The following is a 13,901-nucleotide window of genomic DNA, read 5'->3' as shown; positions in this document are numbered from 1 at the left end:
GTTCCTTTGTTATAGACAGACGAATGTTAGAAACTGAGGCTCTGTGTTGTGGTTTACTGTGGTGTTGTTTTATGATACCTAACTAAGAGCCAGAGGGTCTTAGTTAGGTCTGGGGGTTGGGGGAGATTGTTATCTCAGTTGAGCGAGCTGACCTAACCTTTTGGCCAAGGAGATTGTGTCCTGTGTCCTGTTTGTGTATCATTAACCATCTCCTTTTTTAGAGAGGGAGCTGGGGCATCAAAGAACTGTGGGACACTTGGTATGGAGTCAAACTGTCACTGAGCAGTGCTGACCAATCACAGAGTTTGCTACATTGATGGATTGACCATCAGAAGAACCATTTGATCTAAAGTTTATATAAGGCAGGGTTTTAGGGTTGTTCTTCATCACTCTTGCGAACGACCTGTGGCTTGCACCTCCTTCGTAATGACTGATCAGCAAAGCTTTGTTTAATATTACGTAATTGTATAATCTAAATACATTGTATTAAAACCACATCTCTTGACTACTCAGATCTACACAGTGCCACTTGAATTTCCACCATTACAGGGAGGTTTTTGTATGGATGTATTTCACTGTGTGAACGGGAAAGCTACAGTAGTAATCTGCTGACAGTAGTAATTTCTTGCATCTTCAGCCTGGACGTTGATATAATGATACCTGCCTGATATAAAGGCCTCATTAAAGCTGATTTGGGAGCTTGTCCAGGTTTGTGATGGTACCAGGCTAGGTCATCATTGATGTTACTGCTGGCTTTGCAGCTGAGAGTGGCAGGATCTCCAGGCGAGACTGACACCGCTGCAGAACTCTGGGTCATCAGGATGTCACCTGCACACTCTGAGATGAACAAGCATCAGATTATTATTGAGGAAGAAGAAGTAGTGTTCACAGGGTTTTGTGATTTGACTAAACGACACAAACCGTCTCCTACATTTACATTTAGCAGACGTTCTTATCCACAGCGACTCACAGTAAGTACAGGGACATTCCCCCGAGGCAAGTAGGGTGAAGTGTCTTGCCCAAGGACACAACGTCATTTTTCACGGCCAGGAATCAAACCAGCAACCTTCGGATTACTAGCCCAATTCCCTAACCGCTCAGCCACCTGAGTCTCCTGCCTGGTTATTTACACAAATATTATAATGAACACCACTGATATATTCAGCTCAGTGTGACAAAGGCCAGTCAGTGTTCCATGTCACTTTCTCTTCCCTCTCAGCACCTGCAGTAGGTCTCAGCTGTAGCAGTGCAGTCACTGTGCAGTCTGATCGAGGGAGGTTTTTGTACGGCTCTGTATCACTGTGTGAACACATGAACACTGTTAGGGTAGTGTAAACTCTGACAGTAGTAATCTCCTGCATCTTCAGCCTGGACTCCGCTGATGGTCAGAGTGAAGTCACTACGTGATCCTGTACCACTGAATCTAGATGGAGTCCCAGACTGAAGTGTTGTAGCGTAGTAAATGAGGAGTTTAGGAGCTTCTCCAGGTCTCTGGAGGTACCAGGCTAGACAGTGATCACCATTATAGTGCACAGGACTACTAACTCTACAGGCTATGGAGACTGTTTCTCCTGCAGGAACAGCTTTCACTGCAGGACTCTGAGTCAGAGTGTACTGCCCTCTGGACTCTGGATATGAAAAAGGAAAAACAAATATTAAGGATACATCTTGATAATACAAAGCATACGCATTGCAGAAAACAATTAACATTAGAGGTAATACTGAAATTGATAAAATTCTGTTACATGACAGAACTTTCTTACCCTGTATGTAGACAGCTAGAGTCCAGATGAAGATGGTGATCAGAGTCATGGTTGTTGTGAGTTCTGTTGTCATGAAGGACAGCTCTCAGTCATGAAGTGTTAAACTCACAGGACTATAAACACTCCCAGACCACTGAAGCATGTGCTGCCTATGCAAAGTGTCCTCTCTGTACAGACAGACTTTCTTGGACCCACAGAGAAACTGTAGTTCAACAGATTGGTTCATTACTACACTCATTTTACCACAAACCACTCATTATATCACAAACGCAAACACTCATTATGCCACATTCCACAAATGAATGTAAAACAAGTATAAGTGCTTTTCAGGTTCCACTATTGATAGTGACAAGGGCAAAGCTTCCTGTTAGTCTACATGTTATAAATGAGCAGGACAGAGAACAGCTGAGCACAGAACAATTCCTGTAAGTAAAGAGGCTTTAAAGAAAAACTGGCAGAATTAACAAATCATATACTGTACAAAGTAAATGACAAAATCTGCGTCAGTACTCCTTAAGAACTTCAAGTAAGTCATTTTGAAAAGAGTATCCTGAAGCTTGTTAATCATATTGATACAATGATAGTAAGATGTTTGGTTAGGCTTGTTTCCTGTATCAACAAGGTCATAGATCATGTGTGAGCATTTGTATGGTAATAGTTTTCATCCCACTATATTACGGCACAACAGTGTCGGCATATTAATAAAGGAAACCAGAGACAAGGCAAGAAAAAACTATATTGTGGTGCTCCTTGTATTCTTCATTCAAAACACACATCAATTCCTGGGGATACATATCTCCGTTGTTCTCTTCCTCCTTTTGTAGCCTCAATCTGGACCTTCATGGTACAAAAACAGTGATTAGTGCAATCCTTTTCAGCTGGTCACCCTGGCCTTTACTCTGCCTTGCCCCCCAGTAGAGGGCATAGTAGGCCTGTATAAGTCCTCTGCCCTCTTGCATAACCCCCCCAACAAGTCAGACCTAAAGGGTCTTGCGCCAGCCACTAACGGTCACGGCGAGACAGCGCATCCGCATTCCCATGCAACTTGGTTTACAGTACTGTGTCCAAACTTTTGACTGGTACTGTATGCACAACGTCAAACTTGTCAAAAGGCCTGTAACGCCAGAAACCACCTTGTAACCCTACTGTTGGAGTCCGTCTGTCCCGTCATCCACTTTAGGGGGGTGTGGTCCGTGACTAGGCGGAAACTTCTTCCTAAAAGGTAGTACCTCAAGTATTCCAGTGGCCATTTAATATCTTAAAGGCTTCCCTTTCCACGGCGGCATACTTCCGTTCTCTGTTGGAAAGCATGCGACTGATATACACGAGGGGATGCGCCTCCTCTCCCTCACCCTGCGACAGCAGCGCCCCTATCCCAGTGTCTGACGCATCTGGAAACCCGGTAAAAAGGCTGTTAAAATCAGGCATTCTCAACACAGGGTTTGTACACAACAAGGATTTCAGGCTAGTAAAAGCCCATTCCGTAGCGTCCGTCCATACCGCCCATACTGGCTTATAGTCCTTGGTCAGGTCTGTTAGTGGGGTTGCTGTGGTAGCATAATTAGGGATGAAGCGCCTGTAATACCCTGTCAGTCCTAGGAAGGCCCGCACTGCCTTCTTTGTGGTTGGTCTCGGCCACTGTCTCACCGCCTCCGTCTTTGCCTTCTGTGGCTGGCGGTCCTCTCGCTGGCCTCTCTCGCCTCCCAGCATTCACCAAAGCTTCGGTGGCACCACATGCGTCAATAGCCTTTACAAGGTTGTCCATGCACTGTGGGTCACTCTGGCTCACCGTTCTGAGCAAACTCGTTGGTAGCTCCCTCAAACACTTGTCGATTGCAATAGTCTCTAACACTTCGGACACTGATTGGGCCAACCCCAACCAGCCTTTAACTAGCCGTGCCAACTGGAAGAGTTGCCCTCCCCGGAGACTCACCCTCTGTATAGGTTCACCCGTGGAATATTTGTGCTGTTCCCGGGGTGTTAGGTGATACCGGGCTAAAATCTCAGTTTTCAGGCGGTGGTAGCCCACCTCAGCGTCCTCACTTCAATCATAATATGCAGCCTGTGCTGGTCCTGTTAGTAAAGGCGCAATCAGCCCTACCCATTCATCACCTGGCCATCCCTCTCTTCTAGCTGTCCTCTTGAACGCTGTGAGGTATGCTTCGATGTCATCCTCACTGGACAGTCTGGGGATGAGGGTGTTCACCCTTGGGGGGGCCCTCCGCGGTTCTGGCCTTTCTCTAGCCATATCATGTTGGATTGTCTCTAATAACAGCGTCTGTTTGGCCGCACACGCCGCCAGCTGGGCCAGGATTGCCTCACTCATGTTGGTCGGTCTTTCTTCGTCCTTATCCGGGGGAACTTGGTTAAAGGCTCAAGACGCACTTGTTCCGGGAGTGCAACGGTACTTAGGAATGGTTTGCTGGACCCCATGTTAGTTTTCTCAAGGATCACAATGACTCTTGCTTAGAGCCTTGCTGCTCTTGTTGGTTAGTGGTTAAATTGTTGAAATATGTTTTACTGTTGCTTGCTTTTCTACAGGTACACTTGCACTTATAGCGATTCATGTTGTTTAATTGTAACTTGTTTAACTACATGCTCTTGTGGTTCTTCCCTTTGGCTTTTATTTTAGTTGTTCACAATATGTGCTTCATGTTTTGGCTACCCGCAACGTTTTTTGGGGGCTAACTTGTTGTTATCAGTGACCTATTCACTTTGTAAAGCTCTCTCTTGGAAGTCGCATTGGATAAAAGCGTCTGCTAAATGAATAAATGTAAATGTAATGTAAATGTAAACACTCGCATTCTCCACCAATGTGAGCGTTTGTATGGTAATAGTTTTCATCCCACTATATTACGGCACAACAGTGACGGCATATTAATAAAGAAAACCAGAGACAAGGCAAAAACGATATTGTGGTGCTCCTTGTATTCTTCATTCAATACACACATCAATTCCAGGGGATACATATATTAACAGTTCCATCCCCTCGCCCCCTTCTACGTTCTTCTCTTCCTCCTTTTGTAGCCTCAATCCGCACCTTCAGGGTACAAACACAGTGATTAGATCAATCCTTTTCAGCTGGTCACCCTGGCGATGCCTTTACTCCGCAGAGTACACTGACAAGAACAGGTCAGTTCAGGGTCTTCATTCCTTGGTGCCCAATCCACCTGTCACCTGTCTTTCCTCCCTCAGGTAGTGCTTTCTCCCTCTGTCTTGCTGTGTATCTGCTTTTGTAGGCAGAGAGGCTGTTAAGGGAATGAGGTGCAGCTTTGCTGTTCCTCAATGAGCTGAGGAGAAGGAAACTTAAGGGGTGCTGAACTTGGAGAGCTTGGGTGCTGGGTGGAGGTGGTGTGTCTGGTGCTGTACATGGAGAGCTTGGGTGCTGGGTGGAGGTGGTGTGTCTGGTGCTGTACATGGAGAGCTTGGGTGCTGGGTGGAGGTGGTGTGTCTGGTGCTGAAGGCACCAAGGGAGCTCAGTCTCAGTGAGGTTGCTGCACATGTCAACATCTTAGCTCATCATGTACTGTCAGTCTCTACTGTCTCCTCACTGGATCAAGCTGGAAGCCTTGTGTCATTTAAATAGAACTAAGTAAAATCTGAACCATGTGTAAGAGGGCAGAGGACTTACACAGGCCTACTACGCCCTCTACTGGGGGATACACTGCAGAGAGACTCCAGTCTGTCCTGGGAGAACAACTGTCACTGCAGGAGTCTGAGTCACAGTGATCTGTCCTCTGGACTCAACAAAAGAGACAACGTAGAGCTTGTTAAACACAATGTTGAACATGACAACATTTGAAATGTTTTGACTTTGAAAAGACATGCATCTGACATCACATGTACAGTATACTTAAACACCTTTTTTAGGAATGGGGTATATATAGGGTCAGGTGGCTGAGCGGTGAGGGAATCGGACTAGTAATCCGAAGGTTGCCAGTTCGATTCCCGGTCATGCAAACTGACGTTGTGTCCTTGGGCAAGGCACTTCACCCTACTTGCCTCGGGGGGAATGTCCCTGTCATTACTGTAAGTCGCTCTGGATAAGAGCGTCTGCTAAATGACTAAATGTAAATGAATGTTATTGACTTCTTACCCTGAATGAAAAGAGTTAGGATCCACACAACGCTGATAATCAAAGTCATGATTGTTGTGGGTTCTGATGGTTCAAGTTAAAGTCTTTTATTGTCAGATGCACAGCTCGGCTGTGGCCGTGACAGAATTAACATTTAAAAACATGTTAAATTATATATATTTTGATATATAAGTCGCACCTGACTATAAGTCGCAGGACCAGCCAAACTATGAAAAAAAGTGTGATTTATAATCCGGAAAATACGGTATATGTTATGTTATGCCAGTTCTGATCTACCATACCTGTCTATGTGAGTACCCTATCCGTGTCCCTGTTTTTTTCGGAAATAAACCCTTTATTTTCAGTATGGCTGTGTACTCCCTTGCATTTGGGTCCTACCCCTCCTCACACCCTGACAGAATGACAAGACCACAAATGGACCCAGCAGAGAGTTCCCTGAACCCTTTCCTAGGGACCCGACTTACCCGTGGTGGACCCCGAAGCCTGCAGCGGAGGGCCCACCCCAAGTCCTGGTTCCTACCCCGGCTCCAGCCCCAGCCTGAACCCCGACTCCAGCCTCGGTCCTGCCCTGGGCCCCTGCCTCGATCCTGCCCTGTGCCCCTGCCTCATCCTGAGGTTGTGTCGCCCTGCGCCCGAACGAAAAAGGTTGTGCCGCCCAGCACCCAGAGCACTGAGGCTGTGCCTGCCGGGGAGTCTCGGCCGCCTGCCGCCGGTACCCAGCCCCGTTCCTGCCCTGTACTCCAGCCTCGGTCCTGCCCTGTGCCCCAGCCTCGTTCCTGCCCTGTGCCCCAGCCTCGTTCCTGCCCTGTGCCCCAGCCTCGTTCCTGCCCTGTGCCCCTGCCTCGTTCCTGCCCTGTGCCCCTGCCTCGTTCCTGCCCTGTGCCCCTGCCTCGTTCCTGCCCTGTGCCCCAGCCTCGTTCCTGCCCTGTGCCCCTGCCTCGTTCCTGCCCTGTGCCCCTGCCTCGTTCCTGCCCTGTGCCCCTGCCTCGTTCCTGCCCTGTGCCACTGCCTCGTTCCTGCCCTGTGCCCCTGCCTCGTTCCTGCCCTGTGCCCCTGCCTCGTTCCTGCCCTGTGCCCCTGCCTCGTTCCTGCCCTGTGCCCCGCTGGCCGCCGCCTCCTCCGCCCGAGGACTCCTGGCCGCCGCCTCCTCCCGAGGACTCCTGGCCGCCGCCTCCTCCGCCCGAGGACTCCTGGCCGCCGCCTCCTCCGCCCGAGGACTCCTGGCCGCATCCTCCTCCGCCCGAGGACTCCTGGCCGCCGCCTCCTCCGCCCGAGGACTCCTGGCCGCATCCTCCTCCGCCCGAGGACTCCTGGCCGCATCCTCCTCCGCCCGAGGACTCCTGGCCGCATCCTCCTCCGCCCGAGGACTCCTGGTCCCCACCTCCTCCGCCCGAGGACTCCTGGCCGCAGCCTGCCACCGTGCCCACTCTCCCAGGCGCCTCATCGTCCGCGCTCCCAGGCGCCCCCTCGTCCGCGCTCCCAGGCGCCCCCTCGTCCGCGCTCCCAGGCGCCCCCTCGTCCGCGCCCCCGCGCCCGCGCTCCCAGGCGCCCCCTCGTCCGCGCCCCCTCGTCCGCGCTCCCAGGCGCCCCCTCGTCCGCGCCCCCTCGTCCGCGCTCCCAGGCGCCCCCTCGTCCGCGCTCCCAGGCGCCCCCTCGTCCGCGCTCCCAGGCGCCCCCTCGTCCGCGCTCCCAGGCGCCCCCTCGTCCGCGCTCCCAGGCGCCTCCTGTCCCCCGTGCCCGTCCCCTGTGCCCGTCCTGCCCCCGGGTGGTTCCCTGGACCTGCTCTGGCCTCCGGGCCGCCGGCCTTCTGCCCTGCCTCCGGGTCGACCCCCGGACCTGCGTCGGCCCTCTGCCCTGCCTCCGGGCCGACCTCCGGACCTGCTCCAACCCCCTGCCCTGCCTTATGTGACGTCCCTTGAGAGGGGGGTCCTGTCACGGCCACAGCCGTGCCCCCCTGTTTTTGGTTTTGCCCTGTCCTAGTGTTTCCCTGTCATTGTCTTCACCTGTGTCTCGTTAGCGTCATTGTGTCCACCTGTGTCGTTTGGTTCTGTGTATTTAGGTTTATGTTTTGTGTCTTGTCTTGTCATTACCATACCTGACTGTGAGTACCCTATCCGTGTCCCTGTTTTTTTTTTTGGGAATAAACCCTTTATTTTCAGTATGGCTGTGTACTCCCTTGCATTTGGGTCCTACCCCTCCTCACACCCTGACAAATTCATACTGACTGATATGAACCAACGGATAAACATTACCGTCTACAGCCGCATTCAATGGATTTAGTGATGTGGAATGAGATCGGGAGCTTGGTGAACTAGCTTACCGGTACCTTGTTGGACTCGCTGGCTGTAGCTGAACAACTGTTAATGTGTTACGTTAACATACCGACACATATTCATCCTGTTGTTCTGTGTGCTATTGTGTAGTTGAATAACTTGCCTTTCCAGATTAACTGTCTGTTCTTGGTCTTGGATTTTGCAAAATACATTTCTAAATAAATGCAACTTATAGTCCAGTGTGATTTATATATGTTTTCTTCTGAAAATACGGTAAGTACACAGAACATAGTTTGTTAAATATACAAATAATATACAATATTCAATACAGTATACTAAACCTCTAATACACATAATAACCTATACTAACCTTATAAACCTATACTAACCTAAGACACGTGAAGTACAATTAGTGCAATATTGCTGATAGTGCAACCAGTAGCTGAAAGTGACAGTATGTAAAGTGACAAGTGAGAAGTGTATCAATGTCCATTCAGAAGCCTGATGGCCCTTGGAAAGAAACTGTTGTCCAGTCTACGTGTGCGAGACCAAATGCTGCGGTATCGCCTGCCAGAAGGCAACGGGGTAAAAAGACTGAAGGATGGGTGGTAACAGTCTCTTAGAATCCTGGCAGCTTTCGTGAGGCATCGTGTGTGGTAGGTGTCCTGTAGGGCTGGGAGCTTCCTGCCGATGATGAACTCAGCAGACCGGACCACACTACGTAGGGCCCCTGTCTGTGCAGCTCCCATACCTCACTGTGATGCAACCAGTCAGTATGCTCTCTATAGTACATCTGTAAAAGTTAGTGAGGATGACTGAGTCCATGCCAAACTTCTTCAGTCTCCTCAGGAAGAAGAGGCGTTTCCGGGCTGCTTTGACCACCTTGTCCGTGTGAGCAGACCAGGTGAGATCATTTCTGATGTCCACCCTGAGGAACCTGAAGCAGCTGACCTTTTCCACTTCGGATCCATTGATGTGAAGGGGTGCATGCTCCTCCTCCTGCCGCCTCCTATATTCCACATTTACATTTAGTCATTTAGCAGACGTTCTTATCCAAAGCGACTTAGGCCGATTTATACTACTCCGTTTTCACGGAGACGGACACAGGGAACGCCCTCTCCGATGTGGAACGCCCTCGGAGAGCCCCTCGGAGAGCTCTACGTTGTGGAAGAAATTGCGATTTCCGGTGTGCTTACATTATTCACTAATCAATATAACTAGTCATTGGATACTAGTTAGTATGTTCTCATGTAAGCTTGCTATTAATAAGAGTAGATTGTGTCTATGTGTCAGGGATACTGGGTACTGGGTAAACGTCCTATGACTACAAGGAGAGCGCCAACTATGATCTCTCTAGTCTGAGTGGGCATGTGTTGGGAGCTGTGAATCTCTTCCTCTGAGACTGTTGTAACGTCATTACTGACTGACTGTCACTATCTATATTTACATTCCTGTGCCCTATAAAAGATGGTCCTCCGGCTTTCAGAGCTGAGAGACATGATTGAGACCTAAGCCTGATGTTGTGTTGTCATTCATTGTCAGAGGTCTGGTTTTCTCTCCCAATCTACAGATTGATAATACTTATTAAAATCCAGAACTCAACTGAACTTAGTCACTCCGTTTATGAAGAGACGGACAAAACACTTTCTTCATCAACGTGCACCTCTTGATTTTCCTGACTATCCGTCCGTCCGTCCGTCATTATACGGATACCCCTTGGCTGTGATTGGTCCGTATTCAGAACCGCTTGCGTCAGGGGCGGGGGCGGGGTTGCCGTGACCAAAAAGACGAACAGAATCCTTTGACCGCCATTGCAAGTTTTTACAATTCATATTTCAGCTAAACAGTACATGTAAATCAGCATCTGAATTAAAATGTGACGAGAAATGGGCAGTGTAGTTGCTGAAAATGTGCTTATTTATTGATGAAACGGCTAATTTGTAAATTTGCTCCGACTTTTCCATAACCTAGCTAGCATCGCAGTGCAGCGCCACCTACTCTTCTGGCGGTGAATTGTTTTCAGCACCCATAGCCTTCGGAGTACTAATAGTCGATGAACAGCATCCTCACATTCAGGATGTCAATAACCTTCTGCCTGAAATATTGTTGACATTTCTGTCATTCTGACAAGACTATAAGCAGAGTTCATCTTCCTCATGTGGTGATGCATGCTATCAGCAGCCTGTTCACTCATGCTTGGACTAAGTTCCTCAAATCAGTCAGTGAACACTTGTGTCAACTACAGCTGGGATTCTCTGCTAGTGGAGTCTGTCCTCTGTGACTTCACCTCTACTGTTAAGTCTGGGATCAGCATGTAGAATAAAGGAATATACAACATGGATCACTGTCCCAGCTGCTCTCTAGCCTGTGGACAATATGGAGGAATACTAACAGTGGATCAAAGGCTGGAGGCTCTTCTGTTGTCATGGACTCTGGTGAGGACGACACATGAGAGGTTCACCAGAGTAGGTCCTGAAACATGGAATAGGAATACAAGAAGGACCCAACTCACATGATGTTGGAGACAGAACCTCAGCTGCTGTTGGAGAGAGTGTAGTGCAGGATAGTGTAGTATGCTGTACTACAGTGCAGTGTTTTGTGAGTCCAGGTTGTAGCAGACAGCAGCTGTGTGCTCTGGTAGAGCTGCAGCATCACAACACACAGAGGTTTTTGTACGGCGACTTAACCAGAGTCAATCACTGTGGTGGACTTTCGGTGGAGGCACCAGACTGGATGTTGGAAGTAAGTATCTGAAAAAGATTGAATATTCTCTTTGTTTGTGTTAATAGATCTTTACATCAACTGTCACTTCTCCGAATATATTTTTTTCAACAATTATGAAAATTCTGAATCATTGCGTATCAGAATTTTTTATGGAAAATAAATGTTAAACTCAAAGGTTTTTTCATTGTTCACTAAAGTAGCTATTAAAAGGGATCACTCAGGAAGTATTATTGCTTTTTAAACAACTTAACTAAAGTCTAAAGAAGCTGTGAATTCAGCAGCAATAGGAGGGAGGTTTTTGTACGGGCAGTGATAGGGATTGTATCACTGTGGTACACATTTGGTGGCGGTACCAGACTGGATGTTGGAAGTAAGTGAAAAACTTGACTTAAAGGGATGTAACTTTTTGAGTGTCTGCTTTTTTATAGAAATGTCGAGATATTTTTTTTTTCTTCAGTGTTCACTTCTATTTAGTTTTTTTATTTTATTGAAACCAGCATGGTTAGACCATTCCAACCTTAGAGATCATACTTTTTTTTCTTCTTCATTGATCTACTTTCTATTGAATCCTTTAAAACAGCTTGATCACAAAGTTTCTTGTGTTCTTGCTTTATGTTAAAGCCGTTTGTTCATGGGTGGATTTTCTCATCATTTAACACGATTTGACATGTGGTTTTTGGTTATGTAAGCCCTTTCATTTTGATATCTATACTTATGTTAATATCTATTTTGTCTATTCATGAAATACACTGTAGATTTAGACATTTTGCCAGGCTCAATTTATTACATCCTATACCTGAAATGACATTGTCATTTCCTGAAAGAACACCTTCATTTGTTTCCTAATATATCAATATACTAACTCATGTTCATGTATTAAATTGCATTAATCGGTTTGATACACTATGAAAACGTATTGATGTTTTCAAACTGATCCTAAGGTTCGAGTCGTTGGTTGAAATAGTAGAAGTCCATCTCTGCCATCAAAGACAATCTCTTAAACTGCTGTGTAGTTGTGGAATCTGACGTATTGTGTTTGTCTCCAGGCAACCGTGCCCCCACCCTGACGGTGCTGCCCCCCTCCAGTGAGGAACTGTCCAGTAAGAGTACGGCCACGCTGATGTGTCTGGCCAACAAGGGCTTCCCCTCAGACTGGACACTCAGCTGGAAGGTGGACGGGAGCAGCAAGAAGGGCCAGGAGGCCAGCAGGGGGCTCCTGGAGAAGGACGGCCAGTACAGCTGGAGCAGTACCCTGACTCTCACTGCCCAGGAGTGGGCCAAGGTGCTGGAGGTGACCTGTGAGGCCCACCAAAGCTCCCAGCCTACGGTCACTCACACCCTGAAGAGAGAGCAGTGTTCTGAGTAGCCCCAGGCTCACACAGCCCTGTGGAGAGGGGCTGCTTCCTCTCCTGGGACTCTGTTCTGTGCTCAGCCATTCTCTGTCCTCCTGATGGCTCACATGCAGACTAACAGGGAGCTTTGTTAGAGTCCACTTGTCGCTGCTGTTTGTAGACTGAGGTGTTATCAGTGCTAAAGTTGACGTGTTCTGCTTTTGGTCACTATTCACTCTGTTAGTTGGCTTTGCTTTGATGCTGGAATGTTGTTATTTTATTGGACAATAAAGATTTCTTGTTGAACTTGAAACTGCTGAATTTTGACTTTATTCATACGAATATTGATTGCAGTAATCCAAAAATAGGATTGTATATTGAAAATATCTCATTACAACACACTATTGTTGTCAGATAATGAAAGTAATAAAGAAGAATGATAGATTATCAACCATTACTGTTTCACTGAAACTAAAACTGTAACTGAATGTAGATATATCCATCCAATATATTATCACTTATCAAAAACTTACCTGTCATCATGACAAAACATATAGCTTTACAGGAGAGCTTACATTTTACCACCATGATAACATGAGATTGTGGTGTTCACACACTATGGACAGACTCAACCAAATCTGATTCAGTCTGAATAACGTTTGATTAAATTTTTTAAAGACATTAATTAATTCTGCTGTGATACAAAGGGTCCGTAATCTGTAGGACCCTTATAATCTTATAATTAAGTGATAATCTTTCTTAATCCCCTGGGGCCAGGTGAGCATCTGGTGAGAGTGCTGCTCTTTTCTGGGAGTAGCAGAACCAGCCACCCTGACTATGCAAATCTCAGTTTCACTCCCACAGCTCCAATGTACAGTTGAACAGTTGAGTCTAAAATACCCGGCCTGGGCCAGGTGTGAGGGGGGCTGGTTTTATTAATATGGGGGAAGAGGAGGGGGGGCTTGTGAGTCATCTAAGTCCTGTCTGAGATGAATGTAACACAGGAATGGAAGTGGTGACTTCCTCTCAAGTCTTCATGTCAGAGTTCTGACAGGAACTGTGATCTGACCAGTAATTATTCAGTATCAGGGATGTCGACCAGCCTGATGAATGTATAACAGTCTCTGTTGAACACTAAGTCTGAATGAGAGAATCAGTGGAGACATGTTTCAAAAAAGATATATAAAGATAATGTTTTGTTCTTCTATAAGTCATTTCATATCTAAACGTTATGAGCCTAAATGTTTTCAGGACTGCTGTGACATGAGAGTGGGTGAGTTGACATATGAATGTAATATCTGTTAACTACATCTGTTTATATTAGTTACTATACTGTTGCTAAGCAGTAATATAGTACAGCAGTGTTATGTTACAACACCTAATACATTTACATTACATTTACATTTACATTACATTTACATTTATGCATTTAGCAGACGCTTTTATCCAAAGCGACTTCCAAGAGAGAGCTTTACAAAAGTGCATCATAGGTCACTGATCATAACAACGAGATAGCCCCAAACATTGCGGGTAGCCAAAACATATTCATTTAGTGCTGCAGTTTAGCAGACAAAAGGGTATTTGATGCTTTAATCGGAACACTGCTCCTAACTCACGCCTCACTTCTCGACCTCCCTCTTACCCCAGTTCAGTGGTCACCACATTTCCCCTGCCCTCATTGTTGGTAGGGAAACCACAGAAGTGAGGAGTCATA

The 13,901-nt window shown here is 47.1% G+C and overlaps 2 gene segments (V, D, J or C); one reads left to right on the top strand and one right to left on the bottom strand.

Annotated features, from left to right (window-relative positions):
- Positions 1-1,296: 1,296 nt before the first annotated feature.
- On the bottom strand, positions 1,297-1,812 carry LOC136966538 (Ig kappa chain V-III region PC 4050-like). The segment is given in 2 exon segments: positions 1,297-1,628; positions 1,764-1,812. Coding segments are annotated over 2 exon segments (381 nt in total).
- A 9,382-nt stretch (positions 1,813-11,194) lies between these two features.
- Positions 11,195-12,492, top strand: LOC136966223 (Ig kappa-b4 chain C region-like). The segment is given in 2 exon segments: positions 11,195-11,226; positions 11,903-12,492. A coding segment is annotated over 1 exon segment (246 nt).
- Positions 12,493-13,901: the final 1,409 nt, after the last annotated feature.

The sequence above is a fragment of the Osmerus mordax genome, chromosome 22 (assembly GCF_038355195.1).
Source record: "Osmerus mordax isolate fOsmMor3 chromosome 22, fOsmMor3.pri, whole genome shotgun sequence".
NCBI lineage: Eukaryota > Metazoa > Chordata > Actinopteri > Osmeriformes > Osmeridae > Osmerus > Osmerus mordax.
Note: the sequence above shows the minus strand (reverse complement) of the source record. Positions and strands in the feature narration are given on the sequence as shown.